The sequence below is a fragment of the Dermacentor albipictus genome, chromosome 10 (genome assembly GCF_038994185.2).
Source record: "Dermacentor albipictus isolate Rhodes 1998 colony chromosome 10, USDA_Dalb.pri_finalv2, whole genome shotgun sequence".
Classification (NCBI taxonomy): domain Eukaryota; kingdom Metazoa; phylum Arthropoda; class Arachnida; order Ixodida; family Ixodidae; genus Dermacentor; species Dermacentor albipictus.
In genome coordinates this window covers 83,123,558-83,147,790 of record NC_091830.1, presented here as the reverse complement: position 1 = coordinate 83,147,790, position 24,233 = coordinate 83,123,558, and the positions used below count along the sequence as shown (strand labels likewise).

General features: G+C 45.0%; 1 protein-coding gene across 7 annotated transcripts in view; it reads right to left on the bottom strand.

Annotated features, from left to right (window-relative positions):
- Positions 1-24,233, bottom strand: part of LOC139050526 (uncharacterized) — a 265,834-nt gene that overhangs the window by 226,919 nt on the left and 14,682 nt on the right. For 4 of the 7 annotated variants that reach the window (XM_070527029.1, XM_070527028.1, XM_070527031.1 and 1 more), the window contains exon 4: positions 19,062-19,132. In XM_070527029.1, coding sequence (XP_070383130.1) covers positions 19,062-19,132 — 71 coding nt within the window. Of the gene's footprint in view, positions 1-19,061; positions 19,133-19,485; positions 19,596-24,233 lie in introns of all 7 variants that reach the window. The other 3 variants (XR_011508920.1, XR_011508922.1, XM_070527027.1) reach the window with 1 other exon arrangement.

The window sequence follows — 24,233 nt, the reverse complement described above, 5'->3', positions numbered from 1 at the left end:
TCCACCAGCATTTATTCAAAGCTACTGTCGCTTGTACTACCGCAATCGGCGGTTTACTGCATAGTAGGGGAACTTGCTTTGAGTGCATGTTCAGTGCTAGCGGAGTTGAGTCTCCTATGAATAGAAGCCATGCCGAGCAATCAGAAAACATATGAACGCCTTTTGCTCAATCCATAATCATATCAGAGCCTCCAATTAAATCTCTACCCAATATCATCGCCGACAAGCTATCGAAGCGTAAGACACGTTGTCATATCGCTCGGGAATGGAATGCCAGGCGATGTCATATTGCGACTACGCTTTCACTAGTTCAACTCTACGTACGTTTGTGCACATGCGCACAGTGGCTGCACACTATGATTCAAATAGGTGAACACTTGGCTATGTGTCTAATTGTGCTGTGACTAATTTCTATCACTTTTTCCTTTGGTTCTCTAGTTCCTGTTAAACTTTCATATCTGCGCAAACGACAATTCTCAACGTCACTGCCACAATTCAAAGCAAATGCTCCTACTGTAAAAAAAATGTTTTGTCTCAGATTAGCCCGGCTGTAGGAAGTTGAATTATGTTCTACAAACACCACAGACAACAATTAAGGCAGACACAGTAGTATCATCTCCCGTCTTGAGGTTTTACAGCGAAGATTTATAAGCCTAGCTGATTCGTCCGTCCATCCATCCGTATCTATTGTACCTTTAACGGCAGTGCTCTCCGTCGCAACCGAGCGCGCGCGTAGCAGTTTTTCTGCCGCACCCAAATGAGTATGCCATGCCTCATACGTATTAATGAGGAGCAGGCAGCTTTCGATCAGACACGCCTCGAGCAGAACTGTGGAAACCGCGGAGAAAGCTCGTCTACGCCTGGTCGATTAAATTAAGGAATTTTACGTGCCAAAACCACTTTCTGATTATGAGGCACGCCGTAGTGGAGGACTCCGGAAATTTCGACCACCTGTGGTTCTTTCATCTGCGCCTAAATCTAAGTACCACGGGTGTTCTCGCATTTCGCCCCCATTGAAATGCGTCCGCCGGGGCCGGGATCGAATTCCGCGACCTTGTGCTCAGTAGCCTATACGATAGCCACTGAGCAACCACGCCGGGTCGGCATTAACCTAGTGATTAACGCCTGGACCGTACGTTTCGGCTTCCCTGATAGAGCATCTGTGCTGAGTGCTTGGGCAATGCAGCCCCGCACGCATTGCTTGGGCAATGCGTGCGGGGCTCTAACCAATTGAGCTACCGGGGCGCGTTTTCCCATCTACTTTCTTGGGTATTTTTGTTGTACTGCTACAAATAACCTTGGGAGTGTAAGCCAGCGCCATCACTTACAAACCTTGGCGGCGCATGCGAAACATCCTTTCCGCCGCAGGCGTCTCGAGTGCGTGATCTCTTTAGGTGAAGGAACTTGGTTATTGAAGCGGCATGTGCTACCTGAAGGCATGAATGCTGCCGGATCAGCATCCCTCGTTATGTAATGAACGAGAACAAGGGAGGTTAACCGAGGGGCCCAATATTTATTATTCATATCGTAAGAAGCGATTAAACCAAACCGGATGTCTCAGCACTCTCTGAAACTGTTCGTTTTCATTATTTTCACTTCCTTTCTGGCTCGAAGTAGAGGCTAAGTGTTTGTCCTGCTCCCTTTGCGAAACAGCCGTGCAGAGTGGCGTAGTTTACGTGTGTCTGCATGGCAGCAAATCGTACTTCATGTACGAAGCGGTAGGTTGTGAACAATTCCCATCTGGTGCTCTCATTGTACGAGGATGACTCCAATAAGATTTGTCTTTTTGTTTCACAGACATTGCCAATTGACACATGGGTCGGAGAGAAGACTGGTATGGAAGGGTGGCTACTTTTCAAGGCACTTGCTACGAGCCCTTCCTTTTCTTTGACCTGAACGGCGCCTACGCTGGCGGATTGCTGTAGCAGCTTCTGCTTTCGGTGAAAGTTCTTGAATCATCTTTATAAGGATGCTAACTGTATTTCTAATTTTCGAGCAAAACTCTTGTTTTGTCTCATTGTTTCCGGAGCGATCTGTACACTCCACGGCGGCCTCGCGGGCCTCTTGTTCACGGGAATGTTTGCGTCGTTTGCACATTATGTAACTCTCACAGATACGTCTTTCATGACCAAGTTTCATGTTTACGTGGCATTGCAATAGTGGTGGCACGTAAAAAAGTATGGATCGCCTCGCATAGCTGTTTTTTTCACATGCAAAGGCAGGCTTACTGACAAAACGGCTTGTTTCATGCATTGGTATTGTCGAAAATGATGAATCTTACCAAATGGAACTCACGAGTAGAGATGTTTACTGCAATCACCCTCCGTAATTTGCTGTTGAACTTAAAGAATGACACCAGTTGTCGATCATTCTTTTTACGTCAAGGAACAAAAATGTTATTCAGTTGTCAGATCACTCTCAAGGTACTTTTTCTCATTTATATGTAGAAGTCTGCATAAATATTATATGTTGTCTGCGTTTATTCTTATGTCTTCCACTTGACGGAGGATCACGGATCCAGGTTACAGCAACAAGGTTAGTCTGTTTAGAGCGTCAATACATCCAGTTCTAATTGGTACGAAGGCCATCGTATAGGGTAACATGCTTCTGGTGATCTCTGCAATACGGTGCTGGCGGTTGAACTCCTTCTTTCTCTACAAGTGGTTTCTTCATGTCAGCGCCATGTCACTGAGAATGGCTACATGCTTGGAAATCTATAAGCAACGCGTCGCTGCAACCGATGCGATCGACTAGCCATGCAAAGCAACCACACGGTCGTCCAGGGTTCACTTGCTGGGGCGGGCTCCAGTCAGCCACAATGAAGGAGATTTTCTACTGTTTCGCGTGCCTCCAGCGTGAAAGACTAACACTAAACAAACCAACAATTACGAAACATAAATGGATAGCCTCTGTTGTTAGGTAACTTTCTTTCTCGCCCAAGCGGTCGAGCTTCTCATTGTGTTTGAAATGTCGTTACATTTTTTTCAGCTCTCGCGTCTCGATGTCAAGGATTCAATTGCTGTTTTTCGCTCGCTTCTGTAGATCACCACCATTGCGTAATGTGAGAAGCGAACCTTTCATGAAGCGGTTATATTATCGCCGTGCGGCCGATGATATTCAGGGCAGCGTTTCCAAGCACAGTTGGTACCTTCCCTGCCAATGAATACGGCAAACGCGTGCGAACCTCCTCCTACCTGAACGTTTTGACTATGCGATGTAATGTCTTCGGGATGGGATTTCTTTGCTATGAGGTTGTATCCAGGGCCGGCGTGCTCTTTATAACGGGCCGCCCTTGGAGGCAGTGCCAGGGTTAACTGCACTTTAGCCAACAAAAGTCTGACTAAGCAGATGCGCCAATCCTCTAACCCTGGAAAAATAGGCGTGGCACTCCTGAATGTGAAAATAGGCTGTCCTGCATGTGACCCATTGGGCAAGTGAGCAGCAATCACCCGTGGTCAGAAAATTCCGGCAGGGCTCGCTAGGAAAGCTGAGCTATAATAATTAAAGAAGGAAATCATCGCATTTACTTGCTTCTCAGGGGCCCTTGAATCTTGTCAGGGAACATCATAAAGAAAAATTAAATCATTTGTTCTGAGAAACCCTAAATGATGTTCGCTAATGGTATTCGCAATGTGCGCTGCGATCTCAGCTCTTCATTTATTGAGGAACGGTTTGGAGCACAATATATGAAGCCTTAATTCCTCAGAGATCTAATGGCTCCACAGTGTATAAGGCAATAACTCAGTTTGTTCAGGCGCATCCTGCTTCAGGAGCTAAATGTAAGGTGCTCGAAAATTGCACTGAACGTGACCCTTTGCATACAGAGAATGCATTCTGCTCACGCAGCACCATGAGCATTAAGATCACTGATGCTTTTTTCTCTGCAGCCGGTCAAGCTATCTCTGATCATTAAGGTGCGCGTTTACTTTTTGAATGCGGGATAGTGGCGGAGTGCTGAGTCGCATCACAGCTCTGCGCTGTGAAATAAAATTGGTGCGAATGGAAGCCTGGAACTACAGGTGCTGCGTTGCGCGCTAGAAGGGGAAGTTAGGCAGCACGGGTATGTTGTATTCTATCAGCGGTTCTTACTCTTTCGAATCATGTACTTGTGTTTCACGTAGATGTATTTTTCTTCGGCCCTTCCTACAAACTTGGTCACCGTGTTTAGTAGTAGGCCGCAAGAAATAAGTGTTGCTAGGCATTTCAATGCAGAACTATAACCAAATGGCTCTTACAAACATGTCCTATGTGAGATTTTTTACTGCGTGAGGACTGTAGGAACGCCGTGCAATGCACCACATTCCTAAATAACTAAGCAGGGCGCAGAAAAGTTTGTGCTAGACAAAGAAAAGTCCCTGCATATTGTAGTTTTTTCTGGCACAGAGAAGTTATCGGTAAGAACATGGACCATGACATTTCATTACAAAGGATAGTCTGTGTGTACTGCAGAATTTATTTGGCCTGTACAAAACAAGAAGTTCAGGGCAAGTCACGTCACTTTCGCAATAGTCAGAAATAATAAATAGTCAATTTCTAGAAACTTGAGATCAATTTAACTTACACAGAAGCTCTCTGATACTGCATGAGGTGAAGCGCTTTATCTTACGGCATGCTTCTTTGAACAAGAGAGCCGGCACGGGTAGCGTGTTACCCATATACTTGTGACACTTGTGATAACACTTCTGTGACACTTGTGATAACACAGATAACACTTGTGACCAGTATTTACAAAGGGAAATACTTTTATACGTTAAAATGTTTATATGATATAAAGCCATTGTTTTATTAATATTAAAGCAGTGTTACATGCTTTGCTGTGTCATGCAGATTTCTGAAGTTGCTGAAACATGCAAGATTTATACGTCGGCTTCCGATATATGACACTCGCCTTTGCTACTATACTCATGATTATGGATTGTGGATCTACATGCCCAACTCAGCCCCCACGTAAGGATGTTTATTTCTCGATGCAACGAAACTGGGCTCTACAAAAGCGAAACAGAAGCGTCTACTACCCAACGCGGACAGAGCTATTATTGTGTTAGCACTAACATGGACACTGAAGCCAGTTTTTGTCTTGGCTACCGCTGTCGACATCGTCCTGAGATTCCGTATACAGAAGTGCAACATGGTACCATGGCGCCCTATGCCCCGAATGCTGTAGCTGAGACAGATAACGCGCGAGGGTGATCTGAAAAGTATGGTGGCTAGCTGCGTGCTGTCTTGCCTGTTGCTCGCTACGATCTCTCTATTTCCCCTGTCTCTCAATGTTGGGGGTGAGGCAGGTCTGCGTGCGGTAACGTTATGAAGAGCTCGCTAGGCAGCGAGCGGGGAAGGAAGGCGGGCGAGTGAGTGTCTCCTGTTCTACGGCCGTTACAGCGCATGGCGTTGTCTACCATGGCTACGCGAGCCCTATTTTGAAGGTAATCGGCGGTGGAAGCGAAAACTAGAGGAATCTAGAAGGCTTATCGCTTCGGGCGGGCTGAGTGCTTTTGCCTTCGGTTGGAGGTGACGCAATCTACTTTTAGAAACACGTAGCGTCTCTGAAAATACATGAAGTCGGCATAGTGATAACGAGTGTCCGCGGTCATAAAGTCAGATCTTTTCTCGCCTGCCCATGGTCGCGGGCCACTGCCATTGGTTTTTTTAAATTCATTAGCAAGTGTTCCTTATGGCCTATATACCTACTATCTTCGTGCGCTTAGTACCAATAGTAAACTAATGGTAGAATGCTTCCGGAAGGTTATTCATCATCATCATCATCATCATAATCAGCCTGGTTACGCCCACTGCAGGGCAAAGGCCTCTCCCATATTTCTCCAACAACCCCGGTCATGTACTAATTGTGGCCATGCCGTCCCTGCAGACTTCTTAATCTCATCCGCCCACCTAACTTTCTGCCGCCCCTTGCTACGCTTCCCTTCCCTTGGAATCCAGTCCGTAACCCTTAATGACCATCGGTTATCTTCCCTCCTCATTACATGTCCTGCCCATGCCCATTTCTTTTTCTTGATTTCAACTAAGATGTCATTAACTCGCGTTGGTTCCTTCACCAAATCTGCTCTTTTCTTATCCCTTAACGTTACACCTATCATTTTTCTTTTCATAGCAGGTTATTGGCTTTATTTAAAAAATATATACATTAGATGGAGTATATTAGGTGCCGTTAGTTGTTGCATTACATAAGGCTGCAGAAAACATGGCCCTTAACTAGAGAGCGAGAGAGAGAGGGAAATGGATGCAACAAATCAGGAAAATGAACCGATAGCCTTCAACTAGCAATTGTGTAGTGGTTGTTCAGCTGGCTGTACATATGCGCCGATACATAATGCATGTGCTGTCTCGAGCTGCACGAACGCCGACATGCAATGAGATTGCGATCTCGTATGACGCTGCCACAAGCTTCTTCAGCAGTGCTCGCAGGGGGAAGAGAACGGCTGGCTCTTATTAGCACTCTGTCACCACATTACCTTAACAATCAGACGCCCGAAAGCTGTAGCCTGTCAGCACGTGCGTATGAAAGAGAGCACGAATGTTTGAGTTCGGCGACGAAATTCGCCCCGCAACTAAGTTGAGTTAGTGCATGAGTCCTTTGCATCTGGGGAGAAAGTCCAAACACCACAAAAATGGGCGATATAGCCAAAGAAAGCCATTTCTATTAAAAAGGGCATATGATGAGAAGGTGGGAATAAACAAGCTTCCCCTGCCGAAACGTCTGTGCTAATTAGGTGTTAAAGGTTACCGATGTCATTGCGTATGCTCGAGGGTCAAATTGTGCATCTCATTCGTAAACTACGCTTTGGACACTTTTGAGCTCACTCATTCTTCTTTCTCGTTTCCTTTGTATTTCTTTTTTTTGCTGCATATCTACATTTATGTGTAAAACTCGAAATGCATAGTGAAGTGGACGTGGGGCCACGAGCCACGCATCAGTGAGAGCAGCCCTCTCAAATCTCTTTTCAAGGAATGAATGCAAATGAGTTACTTTCTTGATGGCTGACTAAAAGGAAAAAAGCACAAGTGGCTGTGTAAACGCAACAGGCATTGAAATGACTTTAATGCGTAAGCGTTTTTTGTGGAGAGTGCACCAGAAAAACCTCTCCGTCACGCGAAAAGTGTAAATCCTACAGAAATATTGGTTTTACAGATGGTTTGCAATCGATATAATGGTGCAAACGTAGATGACTGGTAGCTTTATAAGCGATAAAGAAAAATTGAAAGCAAAGCAAAAACAAAATTGACCGCACGAATACCAGGATGCTTAGATTTATACATAACCACAGAAATACAAAAGGCTTCACATAAAATGCATAAAGAACCTTAATCAGAAGTGAGCAAACTGAAATTTAGGGTCGGCTAGACGAGACTTGGAGGTGGGCAAACTTGAAATTGTGGGGAGGGGAAACTTGAAATTTGTTTGTGAGCCAAGCCTAAATTTGTGGGTGGGCTGACTGAAATTTGGGGGTGAGCCAAGACGACATTTGTGATGGGCCAAATTGATGTGTTGGAGTAGGAAAACTTGAAATTTCGGAGTGTGCCCACTGAAATTTAGGGGCATGGTTACGCGTACTTGCAGAACCTTGTGGAGTTTCTGCATACTTTTTTTTTAGTTCTCTTCAGTCATGCTCCTTATATTTTGCCATGAATCAGTATGTACTGCTCTAGAACACAACAGCGCATGTCTACCTACTTATAGCCGTAGCCAACACGTATATGAACGGCCTGCTACTTTTTCACTGTTGCCAAATCAGCCACTGATTAAAGTCAGTTGTGTGAAGCCCGTTTGGACAGCGCTGCTGCGTCGCACGCTATGCGCGCTGGCACGCGCTCACTTCGCATCCTTGTTGGCCTTCTGTGTAATAAATTTGAAACGAAACTATAATGACCAGGAAATGTTAGGCGAGTTGAAAAACTTTTGAATGTGTTGTTTTCCGGCGCGAAGCAAACTTTGGCATTGGACGTTGTGCAGCTATAATATATCTATTAATTTAGGCAGGTGATTATAAATAATCAGCGGGTAAATGATCGAAGAAAGGCTGTCCCACCTGCATAACGTGACTGTTAACGAGACAGCACTACCACAGACCCACGTTAGTACGATAGTGTCAAATATTAAACTTGTCAAATTTCTAGGCAATTACTTTTTAAATAAAGGTCAGCAAATTCTTTCACTTACAGGAGGATAGAAAGATTATATGGGCGATTCACCATTATACGAGTTTTTTAGAGATTTTCATATTGGGTCATGATAAAAAACATTAAGACGATGCAAGTAATGTTTCGAGAATTATACCTATGTATTGCAGTTGAAGCTTGCTGTATTTTAGTAAGTCTTCATTGATAACTATTGGATGATGACATCTATTGTGCAAAGAAGTTTCACCCGAGAACGAACCAATACGTGAAAAAGCAAAGCAACTCACCACTGGGCAATTTTCAGAGTGCGTAGCATTCTTTGAAATCATTCATTAAGAAGCCTAAAAAGTTTGTGCTCGAAATCACGACTGCTGCGTTTTAAGAAATAAGCAACTGCAAACTGTACCACTAACACTCAGTTTTGCTACCAAGATTTCGTTTGGCAAATGAAAGAAATGTTGAGGTATTGCTTTTTTCTCGCATAATCTGTCTGCAAACACACTCGCCTTAGTTCCAACTCTTCAGAAACTTCTCTCTGTTTTTCCATATGGTATTCTCTGACTGCTTGCGTTGTCCCTGCATTCCATGTCCGCGTAAGCTCCTGCCAGCGTCCTAACTTCACATTGCTAAGGCCAAATGTAAACGCACTCGCTTGCCCGCGAAAGTTCAATTCGCAATGTTGTTTTATACCGCTCGTCGATGCATGTACTTATGGCGTATTGGTGTAAACGTCGGCTTCTATACTAGATGTAGCGTCATCGAATTCTGAAGTCGGACAGTTTGAGTGTCGTATATTTAATTATTAAAAGGCCAAGCGTACAAAGCTACGAAGCCAATTGATGCAAGAAGGACAACGTTTACGTAAATATGTGCATTTGAGCAACACTCTTACGCTAGCTGACAAAATATCGCTCTGGAGGTTGCTGCGCCCTCAACCCAGGTGGCGATGGGCTTAGAATAACTTGTGCGTTCACATGAATTCACCTATTTAGGTCATGACGGTGATACGGCAATTTAGTGACACGAAACGGAATGGCGAAGTGAGCTGAGCAGAAAAGTACCCCGGGTACTCAGCCAAAGGATGCTGGACATTAAAAAGAAGTTCGAGTACCCATCCCCCGAGGAATCTTGACGTTGTTGAAATTCTGCCACTGAAAAGCTGTAACAACATAAATTATTGGGAAATTGTTCTTATTCCTTCGTAAATAAAGTATTTTAGCTGTCTGTTTTACTTTCAGCTGTTGGACCACGCCTACTCCGTGCAAAAGCCTTATTCGGTGACATAATGCGCGTGTGCAAAAAAGAAGTGCTTGCATATGCGAAATGTATTCCACCCCAGAAGCGACGTCACGTACGTAAAACTTACTTACTCAATCTAGCGCTGTTGTAATACAGTTTAATGGTTAAGACTAACTACGCAGTGCAAAAATTTGTGTGTCATACAGTTATAATGTCACCTTGTAAAATTTACGGGTTTTTACATATATATATATATATATATATATATATATATATATATATATATATATATATGTATGTATAAAACCCGTAAATTTTACAAGGTGACATTATAACTGTATGACACACAAATTTTCGCTGCTTAGTAGCAGCTATTCCATGTACGCAAAATAACAGACCATCCTGAGCATGCCAATGTGGACAGTAAAATGAGAGTAATATCGTCAGCTTTCTAATATTACTTAATATTTAGAAAGTTGGTACTGGTAAAAATATTGGTGGTATGTTCCAGATCACACACATATATATATATATATATATATATATATATATATATATATATATATATATATGTGTGTGATATATATATATATATGTATATATATATATATATATATATATATATATATATATATATATATATATATATATATATATATATATATATATATATGTGTGTGTGTGATCTGGAACATACCACCAATATTTTTACAAGTACCAACTTTCTAAATATTAAGTAATTAACTCTTGAAATGAGCTCTCACGCTAATAATGTTGCTTCCAGCACTGCGTAAGTTGTACTCGCACTTTACACTGACAACAATTTCGTGCACAAAAGGCATCCAGAAACTTACATTCCTCTGGTGTGCTGCGAGTTTGTGTGGATTAAAATTGACAAATAACATATAACTATATCGCGATATAGGGTCATCGTAGCGGCGGTTATGGCCACCCTCAAAACTTCAACAGCACTTTTGTTCAGAATCACTTCATATATTGAGTTACTACAAAACTAAACGGAAACCTAACGAAACACTACACGGTACAAAGTACAATATGCCTGAATGACGGTCTAGAAGCCCGTGCTTCCGCCATGTGCGCTCGTCAGATCGTCCAATTGCTCAGGCAGGGAATTGGGTGGTGCGGTCACGACCACGCTGCTCGCCCCCAAAAGCTGCCTTTCTTGTTTTATGGTAATCCAGAGCTGGTCCGCTGTGGTGTAACACGAGCCCAATCACCTCGAAAGCCAGACCTTCATCGTTCGCCAAACATCTTCAATTATGTCTAAATCAGGGCTGCGGCTGGGCAAGTGAAGCTGCATGACAACTTGGTCATCTAGAAAGTTATGGGCAGCTTGCTCAGTGTGAATGGTGGCGCGGTCGTGCTGAAAGCAGAAGAATCCCTCCGCGAAGGGCCCATACAGCACGTAAGGCATGAGCATTTGCTCTAATGTTTCCACGTAGGCGTCAGCTGTCATACGGCTTGGAATTCTGCGGATTGGCCCCAGGCCTTCGTAGCTGACTGAACCCCACACGTTTACGGCTGTGCATCCGCTTGTGTGCACGTCCCAGAATAACAGTTCGTCGTGCCTAAAAAAAGTGCGGCGTGTTGTCCGTACCTGTGCGCGTAAAATGGCGGATAAAAAGTACTTTCCGGTAGTGTTCAGGACGCCAAACTCTCTGGCGTTGGTCCCACCCACTAGAAAAAGTTGATTCGTCAGACAACACGACGTGTCTCCAGTCTTCGGGTGTCCAGTCCTCGTGCCCATGTGCCAACTGGAGTCGCGTCGCTGGTGGCGATGCGACACCTCAAGCACTGGCTTCCTCACGGCGACCCGGCTTTGATTGCCTTGTTCATGCAGTCGTCTGCACACGCGGTCAGCAGTCACGTGCCGAGAAAGCTCATCGCATATTTCGCAGTCTGTGAGGAAGGGGTCGTCGACCGAAGCAGCGGTATTGAGATCTTCCCTGCTTGTTGTCCGCTCATGAACTGCACCTGCAGCATCATCTATCCGGTCTTCATATCTGAATGCCCGGATAATTGTGTTTACGGTGGAAACGAGCCGCTCTATTGCAGCAGCTATTTTTCGTTGGGGAATTTTGCGAGCTATGTAAGCTTTAGCGAGCGCTCTTCTTTCGGTACTCTTCGAGACATCTTAAGCAGATGATTCTTAGATGCATGCATTATATCGCCCCCGATCTAACGACGTTCCAAACTATCATATATTGCATTGGCTGTAGCGCCGCCTATATTGGCGTAACCACTATTATGCTGTTTCATCTTGCTAGCTGCCTGAAAACGCGCTACTTTACGCTTTCTTATCGCTTCATGCTATCGAATTATCAATGACTAGGCTGTTTGACAGAAATTACCCCGTGATGTCACCCACGATTTGTGCCCGTGACGAATTTCTTATACGAGCAATGCAATTTCACTGTAACATTTCGTCTTTTTAAAAATCTGCGTGCAGAATAGCGTACTATACACGTAAGAGGCACTTTGTCACAATGCCATCAAGAGAGCCTGGAGTTGAGTCTGCGGTCACAGTCAACATTGACCGCAGAATATCCCAATGTGTAATCTACTATAGGCCAACCGGTGTTCTCCATCGGTTGTACCCTTAGCCTCATTGCATATATGCTTAGATTCTTCCTAGTATGAATAAATAAAAGCCGCCACGGTATCTCAATGGTTATGGTACTCACCTGCTGGCCCGGAAGTCGAGGGTTCGATTACGGCCATGGCGGTCGCATTTGGATGGAGACAAAATGCTAGATCCCCGTCTTCTGTACGATGTTAGTGCACGTTAAAAAAGCACACGTGGCCGAAGTTGTCAGGACTCCTTTACTGCTGCATCCGCAGCCTGAATCACATTGGGACATTAAATCCCATAAAACTAAGCAAAGTTCGCCTAAAGGGTCAGTTTCTTATCCGACAAGATGACACCTAGCGCTTTTCGCCAATCACTAGAAATAAAAAACTTAGTTTGAATCGCATCCACGCGTCTTTCTTGCTCAGGACATGCGCAGCTCTTACGCCCCGACACTGGAGTTCAAGCGCAGCGTGGACTAAACCGAAAGCGAGAGAGTAAACCGCAGAGCACTCCCATACGCAGTGTCCGAGAATATAAGAAATGAAGTATATGAACAATTATGCCATGGACTTGCAGACTTATTTATTGTCCAATCTTTACAAACGCCACAAGCCTGTATTTGCTCTCCTTTTAAAATGTATCATTTCCTTAAAGCACCAGCTTTGAGACCAAACTCAAAAGGCCCGCGAGCTGTCGCCCGCCATTTCGCTTCGCCGTGGTAAGCAAACCCCAACGTGCTTTCTGGACCCACGTGAGACCCAGATAAAAAGTTTAACAGGAACTAGGGAACCAAAGGGAAAAGTGAAAGTGATAGAAATGGGTGAAGGCAGAATTATACACATACCCAAGTGTACACTTATTTGAATCATATCGTGCAGCCACTGTGAGCATGTGCGCAAAGGAACGTAGAGTTCAACTAGTGAAAGCGTAGTGGCAATATGACATCGCCTGACATTCCATTCCCGAACGAGATGACAACGTGTCATACGCTTCGAAAGCTTGTCGGCAATAATATTGGGTAGAGATTAATTTGGAGGTCGTGATATGATTCTGGATTTAGTGAAAAGCGTCCATATGTTTCCTGATCACTTGACATGGCTTCTGTTCATAGGAGACTCAACTCCACTAGCACTGGACATGCATTCAAAGCAAGTTCCACTACAATGCAGGAAACTGCAAGTTGCGGCAGTACAAGCGATAATAGTTTTGCATAAATGCTGGTGGGGCGTGCCCTACTTACAAATCCTGCCATTTTAACAGAAAACGAAGAAAAACGAACGCCCTCGTATACCACATCAACACCTATTTAGCCAGACCTTGGCGATGCAGCCCGCAACCCACGAGTGACCATACAAAGCGTTCGATGAAACAATCGAAGCCGTCGCGCTCGAATTGTCGGAGTCTCTATACGCTCTCCCAGTTGTTCTTTCCGCAAAATGATATGGATCTGCACGGCTGTGCGTCGACTACCTTGTGTTGAATGCCATGACGCTAAGAGACTATTATCCGTTTCGATCCAGTCAATAAATTATTTATGCCCCCTGAGACGTTACGTTTTCAGTACACCGGAGTGCAGTCGCGTTTTTTCGCCAAAAAATTAGAGCCCTTTTGTTGAAGAAAGATAGTTGAACGCGAAGCTTTCCCCTAATACAAACTGAATCAATGTCCAAACCAACGACCACGCAACGAGCCCTGCATGCCGTTACCGATACACTGGGTCGGCTTTACAGGCACGATCGCGCTCGAGCTTACGTTCGCGTACAGCAGACACATCTTCTGCCGTGCGCCGCAACCGCGGCCTACCCATAGTGACGGCCACGAATGCAGTGCGTGACGTGCCTAATGAAATGCAGATATATACAGTTCGTCTGAGTAGTGTAGCGTTCAACCATCTTTCTTTAAGAAAGGGGTGCTGATTTGCTTTCAAGATCCTAGAACAAGCTCGTGTTCACGCGCAATTGATGCATCCGATATGTAGGGAAGCTCAGTTAACCGGGAAGGGGGTGATGCCATGCCGAGCAGATGCAACTTGCGCTTCCAGTGAACTTTGTTTACAGGCACTACTCTTGCTGAGCTCCTTGCTTGGCGTCGTTATCAGGCACTGACTGGCCGACCAGTCGACGGTGGCGCGGTACTGCGAATGTAAACTGTAGTGTTCTACGCAGATGCCTAAGTTGGCTTTCTTGCAGTGCGTTTGTGGCGCCCATGAACAAATCACAGTGAGACAGAGCTTTGCTTTAATACAAGTACATCCAGATAACGAAACCAAGCTTGCTTTCACATACTACCATGGCTGATTCTGTTTCTGCACCAACCATTTGGTCCAAGATTCTCCCAGCACTTCCCAGAGAATGATGGACCCAATTTTAGGTGAAGCTAAACAAAAGTTATTTCTTTTTGTAATTGCACGATCTCAATGTCGCTTAGGGTTTGTTTGACGAAAAAATTTATTATATGGAATTATGCACTAAAGCGCCGCCACGACATTGGGCTGATATTCACATTGGGATTATACATCTATCGACGTCGAAGGTTGACTTCCTTCTTTTCTTGGCGGACAATGGTCTGCTTCGCAGGAATCCAGATAATTTCACGCTATCTGAAGGTATGCAGTTCTCGGGGATGTAGCAAGTCTCCAGTACATCATTAATATGCTGACGTTTTACCGCCAGTTTTTGTCTATAGTGGCTGGAAATATCGCAGCCTTTGAATCAGCTTCTAATTTAAGAGCCAAAATGCTGTTGCCAAAAAAGCAGCAAGACGAGTGCCGGTCATTGTTTACAGCGATACCGCGAAATACATGATTGTAGTGACCAGAGCTCATCAAAACTTCTACCGAGCAAACATATCCAAACCGCTTAGGTCAAGGCGCGGTGCTACTGTAGTAAAACGATGATGAATTAATACCGGCTGCTTTCTAAAGCCATACGTTTATTGCTGCTGACAAACACTGCAGTACTACGTAGCTTGTATGCATGTCATTCATTTTGCGCTAAAAATGCTTGAGATGTTTTTAAATAGAACTCGATTTGCCATTCATACATTCCAAGGGGAAGAGAGATAGAGAAAACAATTATTTCAAACATAGAGATCATTCCTCTTGAGGTAGAGTGGGTGGTGTCCTCATTCCCGGACTCTGCTGGCCATGGCTTCTCGAAATACTTGCTGAAAGAGCGCTTCTCGGACCCCCAGGGTATCGCCGGTTGGCTGTACCTCCGGTCGCTCAAGTGATGAGCTAGGTGCATTGCAGTCTTATTGTTTGCCGCAGCCCCTCCACGAGGTGTAAAAGCGTGTTGGGTGTGCGTTGCCGCATCAGGAGCAGACGCCTCGGTATATTAGTGGGTACATTTTTTGGTATTTGTGTAGGTTTGGGAATGTCTTTTATTGGCTAAGTGTAAAATATACTGCCACATCAGTGCCGAGCTTGTTATCAAGGGGAACCGTGTTTGCTTTATCACTTTGAGAACCCGGGTGCGTGTCGCTCACGATGCTGCTTTACGCTGCACCGCTACAACTAGTCCGTTTGAGTATAAGGGCTCCTTAAGATGAGTTGCTGATGCGCTCTCGCAAGCTGCAGTTTCCACCCCAAAACATGTAAAAGCTTCAGGAGTGCCACTGATGAGAGTGTTCCAGACTTACTCTGCACATCGCTGGGGCAGCTCAGGAGAATACCACGCCCTTCCCTGAGGTACTCGATCATTGTATTGCAAGGCAATGACGCCACAACAGGCGCCCAGCACTCTGACCACTACATGGTGACGTACGTACACCAGGTCCTCGAAAGCATAGACAACCCTGCTAGGCTGGTTTTGCCGCATATGTTGGTCAAATTCGTCCTACGGCACTGCCACGACTCTTAATCAGTCGGCGGCTATCACGACACAATTTTGCGAGAAAGCTCGTAGGGAATGTGTCAGGATGTTGTAATGTATGCGCACTCGTGTCAGCATTGTCAAAAGCCCAAACCACACGAAGGCTTGCCATTACGAACGATGAAAGCAGTTGCTACTTTATGCACAACTGACGCGAACATAATAAGAACAAGTGAGTGCACAGAACTGGAAACCGCAGAAGGCTGCACAACCCACCAGTTTTAGGTAATCCGTGTTGACAAACCAAGAAAATTGAATTGTTGTGCTGTTAGCGCAATGAATGAGATGCTTTCGTACACTTCACCCAATATTTCCATATCTTTTACTTCGGTATTATCGCTTGTAAGCTTATTCTTGGTTCGACAAATAATTCTGCAGCTGTTAAACAGTGGAGAGCCACATTTTTTACAATATGTTGCAAAACACCACCAGCAAGTGTTCATTAATGAAATCTTGCTTAGAGAGTTACCACCACTTTTCCGAGTCAGGTATGCTTGCAAGTATCTAATCGTGAACTAAAAGCGAACCCCAGAGAAATTCCAACTTACCGTGACGTGGTTACCTTGATGTGCGTAATATGTATATATACCGACGTTTATTACCTAATAAATAAACAAGTACATACGCATGACAACCAGATTCGAATAGAGAACCCCCAGCATAGCAACCTGATGCTGTAACCAGTAGTCCGCGGGCGCTTGCGCGCGCAAGCGGCATCGAACATCTTGAAGCATTTCCCGAGTAAAAGCCAGCGGGCCAAAGAGCATGGACCCGTTTCTTGCGATGTCAAGTCTATGAACACTCTATGCGATCATTCGCCGTCTTTCACACTTAAGCTCAAAACTGCTCATTTGGTTAGTTTCATTACGTTTCCGTAGAACAATACTCACATGAACTGCACGCTTTTCGTTTGAATCTGTATTTCAACAGGAGTTGGGGAAATCTGTGTAAGTGTGTTCGCGTTGCAATCTGGAGCGGAGCAGCAGCTACATTCTGAGACATCAGGTAAGGCAGCTTTGTTTCCTGAAAACAATTCTAACCCCGCTGTTCAGACCTTTCCAGCTTTTGCTATACTTTTCCCGCACGTAGCAGCCGTGTTAGCATTCGTCAGTGCCCGGCTTTCGTCGCAAAGCACCGCATTCCTCACATTGCTGAAATAGGTCTTCACTTGTTAATTAGCTCTACTGAAGCGCTCATTGCACTGAAACAAGGATGACGCGCATTCGTGCTAGGGCGACTCTGTGGTCTAGACGCTGAAAGAACTTGTTCCTTCGTGTTCGGTGCACACTGTAGCTCCAAAGCAGCAGCGCCCCTACGTGGTCCCGCAGTAACGGGAGCCCTGTCTTTCCCCGGAAAACCCGGTAATTGACAACCACGGCCGGCACCTATTGGATTGCAGGAGGTGGCTCACTGGACGGTGGCAAAGGTATAGATTAAACGGGAAACTCAAAATCAAAATAGCCGAAGTAACTGAAAAGGCAAACTATGCTACCATACTGGAAGCGAAAAACTCACTACGGTTTTGCGACTTTATGATAAGCACATTAACGAAATCCATACCATGGGCAATACTGCGAAGCATGCTGGAGCCGGACAGTACAAAAACGTCACCAACAGAACCATTACACCTGCTGGGGCTTTCAGAGGCTCGAATGAAGCAATAATAAACTGGCTTCGGGAGAGTTACATCGGCTCGGAAACTGTGGCTCCAGTCACACGCAAGTACAACGGCCCCTTAAATGGGACGCTAGACGCTCCTGTCTGAAAGGCAGAACTTACCGTAGCGGGGCAATCCGGACGATGGAACATCACTCCCGGTCAAGAAAAACTAGCTTAAGCAATGCAACGAAACCTTAGTGATGAGCATCTAGAAAAGCTTACAGACTACTTCACAGAGCAGATTTTGAGCACAGGATTGCCACCGACGCAATGGAATGAAGCGTGCATAGTTGTTATACAAGAGGCCGGGAAAGCCCACAGCGGGCAAAACCTGCGGCCCATATATATATAACCTAATGTCTAGGGAAACTATTTGAAAAAGTCATACTAATAGACTAACGAACCTCCTAGAAGAAAACGACTACCTACCTGAGAACATGGACGGTTTTAGGCAGCAGATATTTACGTAGGGCACATTCCTAATACTGCATGACAGGGTGATCAACAACACCCCAACAGGGGCAGAATACGCAGTGGTTGCACAATTGGTGGCCCAGCATGACACACGACCTAATTCGGCACGAGCTAAGCAAAACGGCTTCTGGTGTAAAAACCTATAGCTACATTCGCTCCTTCCTAACGGGCCGAAAAGCCGCAATAGGCTATAAGAAGTGCTTTCTGAAACTCTCGGGATGCCCAATCGTGGAACTTCATAAGTATCAACCATGTCCCCTTTGCTCTTCAATATGGGCATGAACAGGGTATCCCGACGACTGGAACAAATATCGGACCTAAAATTCACACTTTACGCAAACAGCATCACGAGTTTGATAACAGAAGAAACCCAGGGCCACAAAGAAACTGTGCTGCAAAAAGCGATACAAACGGTACACCGATTCGCCCTAAGGGCGGTATGGCTTGCGCGCCGGAGAAATCTAAATTCATCAGAATTCATGACAATGGGCACTGCAAACCGCAATTCTCGCATCGGCAAGGCGCAGAAGAGCTGAGAAAGGCACAAACAATGGGAACTCTCAGAACTCAGAACCAGAACTCTCCGAACGACAGTCCAACAAATATCTGGGCTCGTACGAAGGACGAATCATCGCAGCAGCTTTAGCGAGGCCTAAACTTTCCGAATTGTTCACGCCTTTGTAATCAGCTGCATTATTTATTTATTTATTTATTTTATTGTACCCTCAAGACCGAAGTATTACAGAGTGGAGTGGGTAAAAAAATATACACAAATAAATAAACAAAGCAGCAATAAACAACAACTGTGGTTAGTTAATTGCATCCGGGAGTAATGATGTCTGATAATGCCGAACGAAACTTTGAGTTGCCCTTGATTGCGACAACTGCGCCGGGAAGGTGGTTCCATTCCTGAGAGGTCCTAGGAATGAATGATTCGTTACTGGTTCTGGTGCGGCACTGAATGATTCCAACCTTGTGGCTATGGTCGATGCGAGAGGAAATGTAGGTAGGAGGTGATATTAGATTATCGCATAGGTACGAATTGTGGAAATATAGTTTATGAAATAAAGCAAGGCGAAAGCACTTACGCCGGGCTGAGAGAGGAGCAAGCAGCAAAGAGTTTTTCATGGCAGTTACGCTTGATGTACGGCTGTAGTTGCTATGAATGAAACGTACGGCATTGTTTTGGATTAGTTCGAGTGATTGAGTAAGGGTTTCGAGGTGCGGGTCCCAGATGGATGAAGCGTACTCCATTTTACTCCTAATAAGTGTTTTGTATAGAATTAATTTTAATGATGTAGGAGCAGAAGGAAAGTTTCGGCGAAGATAACCTAGCATGCGATTAGTATTGTTAATTACGTTATCGATGTGCAACGACCAGGAAAGTGATGAGGTTATGTGGACGCCTAGGTATTTATACGAGGTTACGACCTCCAGGGGAGTATCATTAAGGTAAGAGTTCGGTGGAGGAATATGGCTGCGAGTTACACGCATACATTTACATTTACTTACGTTAAGTTGCATTAACCATACGTCACACCAGTTAGAGATAGCGTTTATATCGTCTTGTAAGAATTTGTTATCAGATTTGTCCGAGATTTCACGGAGGATAAAACAGTCATCTGCGAAAAGGTAAATGTTAGAACAAACGTCAATGGGTAAGTCGTTAATGTAAATTAAAAAAAGAAGAGGGCCTATAACAGATCCTTGGGGCACACCAGAGTCTACAGGATTAGATGAGGACATATGATTTTCAACCACAACATACTGTGACCGATTAAAGAGAAAATGTTCAAGCCATGCAAACAGGTGAGGATCAAGATTAAGTTTACTAAGCTTAAATAGAAGTAATTTATGGCACACTTTGTCGAAGGCCTTGGCGAAATCAAAGAAAACACAGTCTGCGAAAGAACCTTTGTCGAGAATAAGATGAAGGCTGTGAGTAAAAGAAAGAAGTTGGGTTTCACATGACAAGTTTTTTCGGAAACCATGTTGTGCTTTTGTAAAAAATGAATTATTGTGTAAGTGCTTAGCTAAATGTGAGTGCAGAATATGTTCAAGAACCTTGCAAGGAATGCTTGTGAGGGAAATGGGGCGGTAGTTGAGTGGCGAATGTTTGCTACCGGACTTATGAAGTGGGACCACCTTCCCGACCTTCCAATCTGTAGGTAGCCGATGGGTATCTAAGGATTGCTGAAAAATTTTCGAGAGCAGAACAGATGAATAAACAACAGTATTTTTCAGGAATTTCGCGTTAACCAAATCAGCACCGGGACTTGATGACAACTTAAGACCTTTAATTACATTTTCGACCCCAAGAGGTTCAATGATAATAAAGTCCATAGGTGGGTAATTGCAAGACTCGAGCGTTGGAAGCACAGAGTTACTACATACGATAAAGTTGTTACAGAACACAGAGTTAAGGCTATGGGGACATACATCTTCGGGTACCGGTGAACCGTTGGAATCAATCAACGTGATTTAATTATCTTTGGAAGGGTTAATAACACGCCAAAACCTTTTAGGGTCATTAGCAAGCATTGTGGGCAAAGTGTGTACTTGGAATGTCTTTTTGGCAAGTTTAATGGCTTCTGTGTAAGTACTGTTTGCCTCCTTATAAGCGTCCCATTTCGATGCCAGTGAACTTTTATTGGCTATTCGATACAGTCGTTTTTTTCGGTTTGTAAGCCTTTTTAACTTGGAATTGAACCAGGGTTTCTTAACATTGCAGGATATTACATTTGATGGAATAAACTTGTCGGTGAGCTCATGTATCTTATTTTTGAAAACGGTGCAGTTCTCATCAACCATGCGATCATCAAATTGGCTTACGAAAGGATCAAGAAAATTAGCTAGATGAATATTAATATCGTCAAAGTTTGCCCTATCGTAGTGGTAAATTATTTTTTTTCAACAATTGGTTTTATCACAGGAGATAATATGTTGAAAGAAAGACCCAGGTGATCGCTAAAGCCCGGTAAGCATGAAACATTGGTAACTATGTCAGGATGAGAGCATAATATTAAGTCAAAGAGGTTTGCGGCGCTTTCCGAGATCCTCATTGGTTCTAATACTAATTGTGTTAGGGAAAACAAAGAGCAGAGATCAAGAAAGTCGTTACTTTGCGAAGAAAATGGATAACAGTGCGGAGGTTCAGTAGTCCAGCATATCTTGGGGAAATTGAAATCCCCCAATAATATGATGGGGTTCGAAGGATGCCGCAAAGTAAGGGTGTTAAGCACATCGTGAAGCTCACTGGTGAAAGTGGATGGGTAGGATAGAGAGCGGTAGCAGACAACAATCGTAATTTTACGGTAACCGATATCGACGCACGCGCACACAACTTCCAGGTTACAGTATAAGTGGACTTGATGACCTTGATGGCAATGGACTTGATGGCAACGGAAAGTGTGAAATCGAGACAAGTCAAAGATTTCACAATCTTGCACATGGGGTTGTAGCCGCGTTTCTGTTAATGCAATGATACCAGCATTACAGCTATCGATGAGCGATTCTAGTTCCACGCGTTTGCGAAACACACTTCGAGCGTTTGCAACAAGCACGGAGAGTTGTGGTGTTAAAGATACGCCATTGCCCTTTGCGCATTGCTATGTAGCAGGATGATGACGCAGATTGTCAGGTGCGCTTGCGTGATCTGGAACACTACTTTTAACTTGCTTAACGCTGTCAGTTGTTGAATCATACATAAAACACTGATTATCAATGAAAAGCTTGATAAAACGTAGTTTAATAGAGGGGGAATTAGGTTGGTTTTTAACAAATTCGACAAGCTCTTTTCGAGCGAGCCTTGTCGCAGGCGAGAAGTCCTCAGTTACTGAAATGTTACTATTTTTAAGCTGGCTGCGCGACGAAAGTATGCTCTCCTTAATTTTGAAATTTGTTAGTTTCATTATAACCGGACGACATTTTGTGTTTGAAAAAAATGGCTGTGGCTTAGGTAAGGTTAAGCCCAGGATGCGAAGCATACTAGCCTTTATTTTAGTTGTTGAACCACTGTTTAGCCTGGTGAACTGCTGTTGCTTGGCTATATTTGGTTCGGCTAGACGAAGAAACAACTCATGCATTACTTCTTCGCCTTCAAGAGTGGAACGCGACAGCGTTCCCGTCGACCCGCCAAGGGGTGTAAGACAATGGGCTACAGGGCAGCGACTACGCGCCCCGCATTGGACGCGGTGAGCGTCGAGCAAAGCAGCGTTCGGCGCGGCAACGAAATGTGCGCCTGAGCAAGAGACGCACGCCTTAGAAACAGCGCGTTTCTAAGGCAACACCGCATTCACTAGAGGCGCTTTTGTACCGCTTTGAAGCGTTGTACTCGTGGCTCAGTGGTAGCGTCTCCGTCCCACACTCCGGAGACCCTGGTTCGATTCCCACCCAGCCGGTCTTGCAAGAGTTGAGCCAAAGCCACTTCTCCTCTGTCGTGACGTCACGGTGTCACGTGATTTCATGGTCACCGCCGCGCCTGAGGAGCTGGGTTGAGCCCTCGTAATATGCTTCGCATAAAAGTCCCGATTCGATGCGCCCGTTCAACTGAGTTTGGTGGCAAGGCATTTCCCATAGCTGACGACAGGGCATCCACGGTTTTTTGTTCAGTTTGCAGCCATGACTCATGGGAATCGGGTATGCCGTGAAAAACCAAGTTATTCCGCCTTGACCTGTCTTCCAAGTCATCTAAGCGCGAGACTATGGTGTCCTGCTGCTTTTTTGACCGTTCAGCGCTCTCTTGAAGTATGGCGATATCTTTGGAAAATGTGTCTAGGGCTTCAGATTTTTTCTCAAGTGATTCGAGACGGCGGAAAATATCAGTTAGCTTGCCTTCGATTGTGTTTTGGCTGGCTTTCACGCCCTTCATATCCGATTTCAATTCGGACTGACCTTTGGCAAGCTCGACTGTCGACTTCTTTATGTCTTTTAGCATTAATAGCACTGCACTCATTTGATCCGACTGGGATTCGGGAAGACTACTCGACGCAGAGTCATCTTGAGCCGACCTCTGCACCCTTGGAGGCCCCGGGTTTTCCTCGACATCACCGCATTGCAACAACAACGGCGCCACGTCGCAACAATCACACATAGTAGCATATAAGACAAGTGGGCATGGGAGCAGCAAAAGTGAGCGATTATCACTCCGTTTAGCATACAGGGTCAAATTGTTACGCACCTGTGGAGCGAAGAAAAGTTGTGCATGAGGCATGGTGCAACTAGTGCTGCTCACATGCCCACTGAAGGAGTAGTTCATCAGCAAGCTGCTTTTGAAGGGGCTGGGAAAGGGCGGTGAATCAACCAGTGACGTCGTCCCAGAAACGATGCGGTGTCCATCTAGCGGTACATCCAGGAAGGATGGAAGATTATGGAGGCCACACGTGCCGGTGACGGGCTCTTGATCTTGGACAGCATCGACGCGTTCGCCCATGGTAGGGCACGTTTGGATGGGCGCAGATGGTGAAACAAGGGCAAGCATCAGGAAAATTTGTGGAGCGAAGAAAAGTTGCGCATGAGGCTTAGTGCAACTAGTGCTGCTCACATGCCCACTGAAGGAGTAGTTCATCAGCAAGCTGCTTTTGAAGGGGCTGGGAAAGGGCGGTGAATCAACCAGTGACGTCGTCCCAGAAACGATGCGGTGTCCATCTAGCGGTACATCCAGTAAGGATGGAAGATTATGGAGGCCACACGTGCCGGTGACGGGCTCTTGATCTTGGACAGCATCGACGCGTTCGCCCATGGTAGGGCACGTTTGGATGGGCGCAGATGGTGAAACAAGGGCCAGCATCAGGAAAATCTGCAGAGCGATGAAAAGTTGCGCATGAGGCATAGTGCAACTAGTGCTGCTCACATGCCCACTCAACATACAGCTACAGCTTCCCTTATCAGGAGTTGTGTAAAACGGAACTGGAGCAGATAGACGTCCTTATACGAACGGCCTACAAAGCCGCCATCAAACTCCCTATGGGCATCTTCACGGTGAAACTAAGTGCATTGGGAGTATACCACACCTTCGAAGGACTAAAGGGTGCGGTATTTATATGGCAAAGGCAGTGCCTAAAGTTATCCCCTACCGGTATAAAGCTGCCAGAAACACTTGGCCAGCCCGTAAGACCACACTACGGCTAGCAAGAATTACTGGCTCTACCTAGAACGACGAGCAAAAGCCTCAGAGTGGTTTCAGTTTACGAAATCATGAGCCCTTTTTACCACCAAGGCTGCCGCAAGGATCGGGCACACCAACATAAAAATACTTGCAA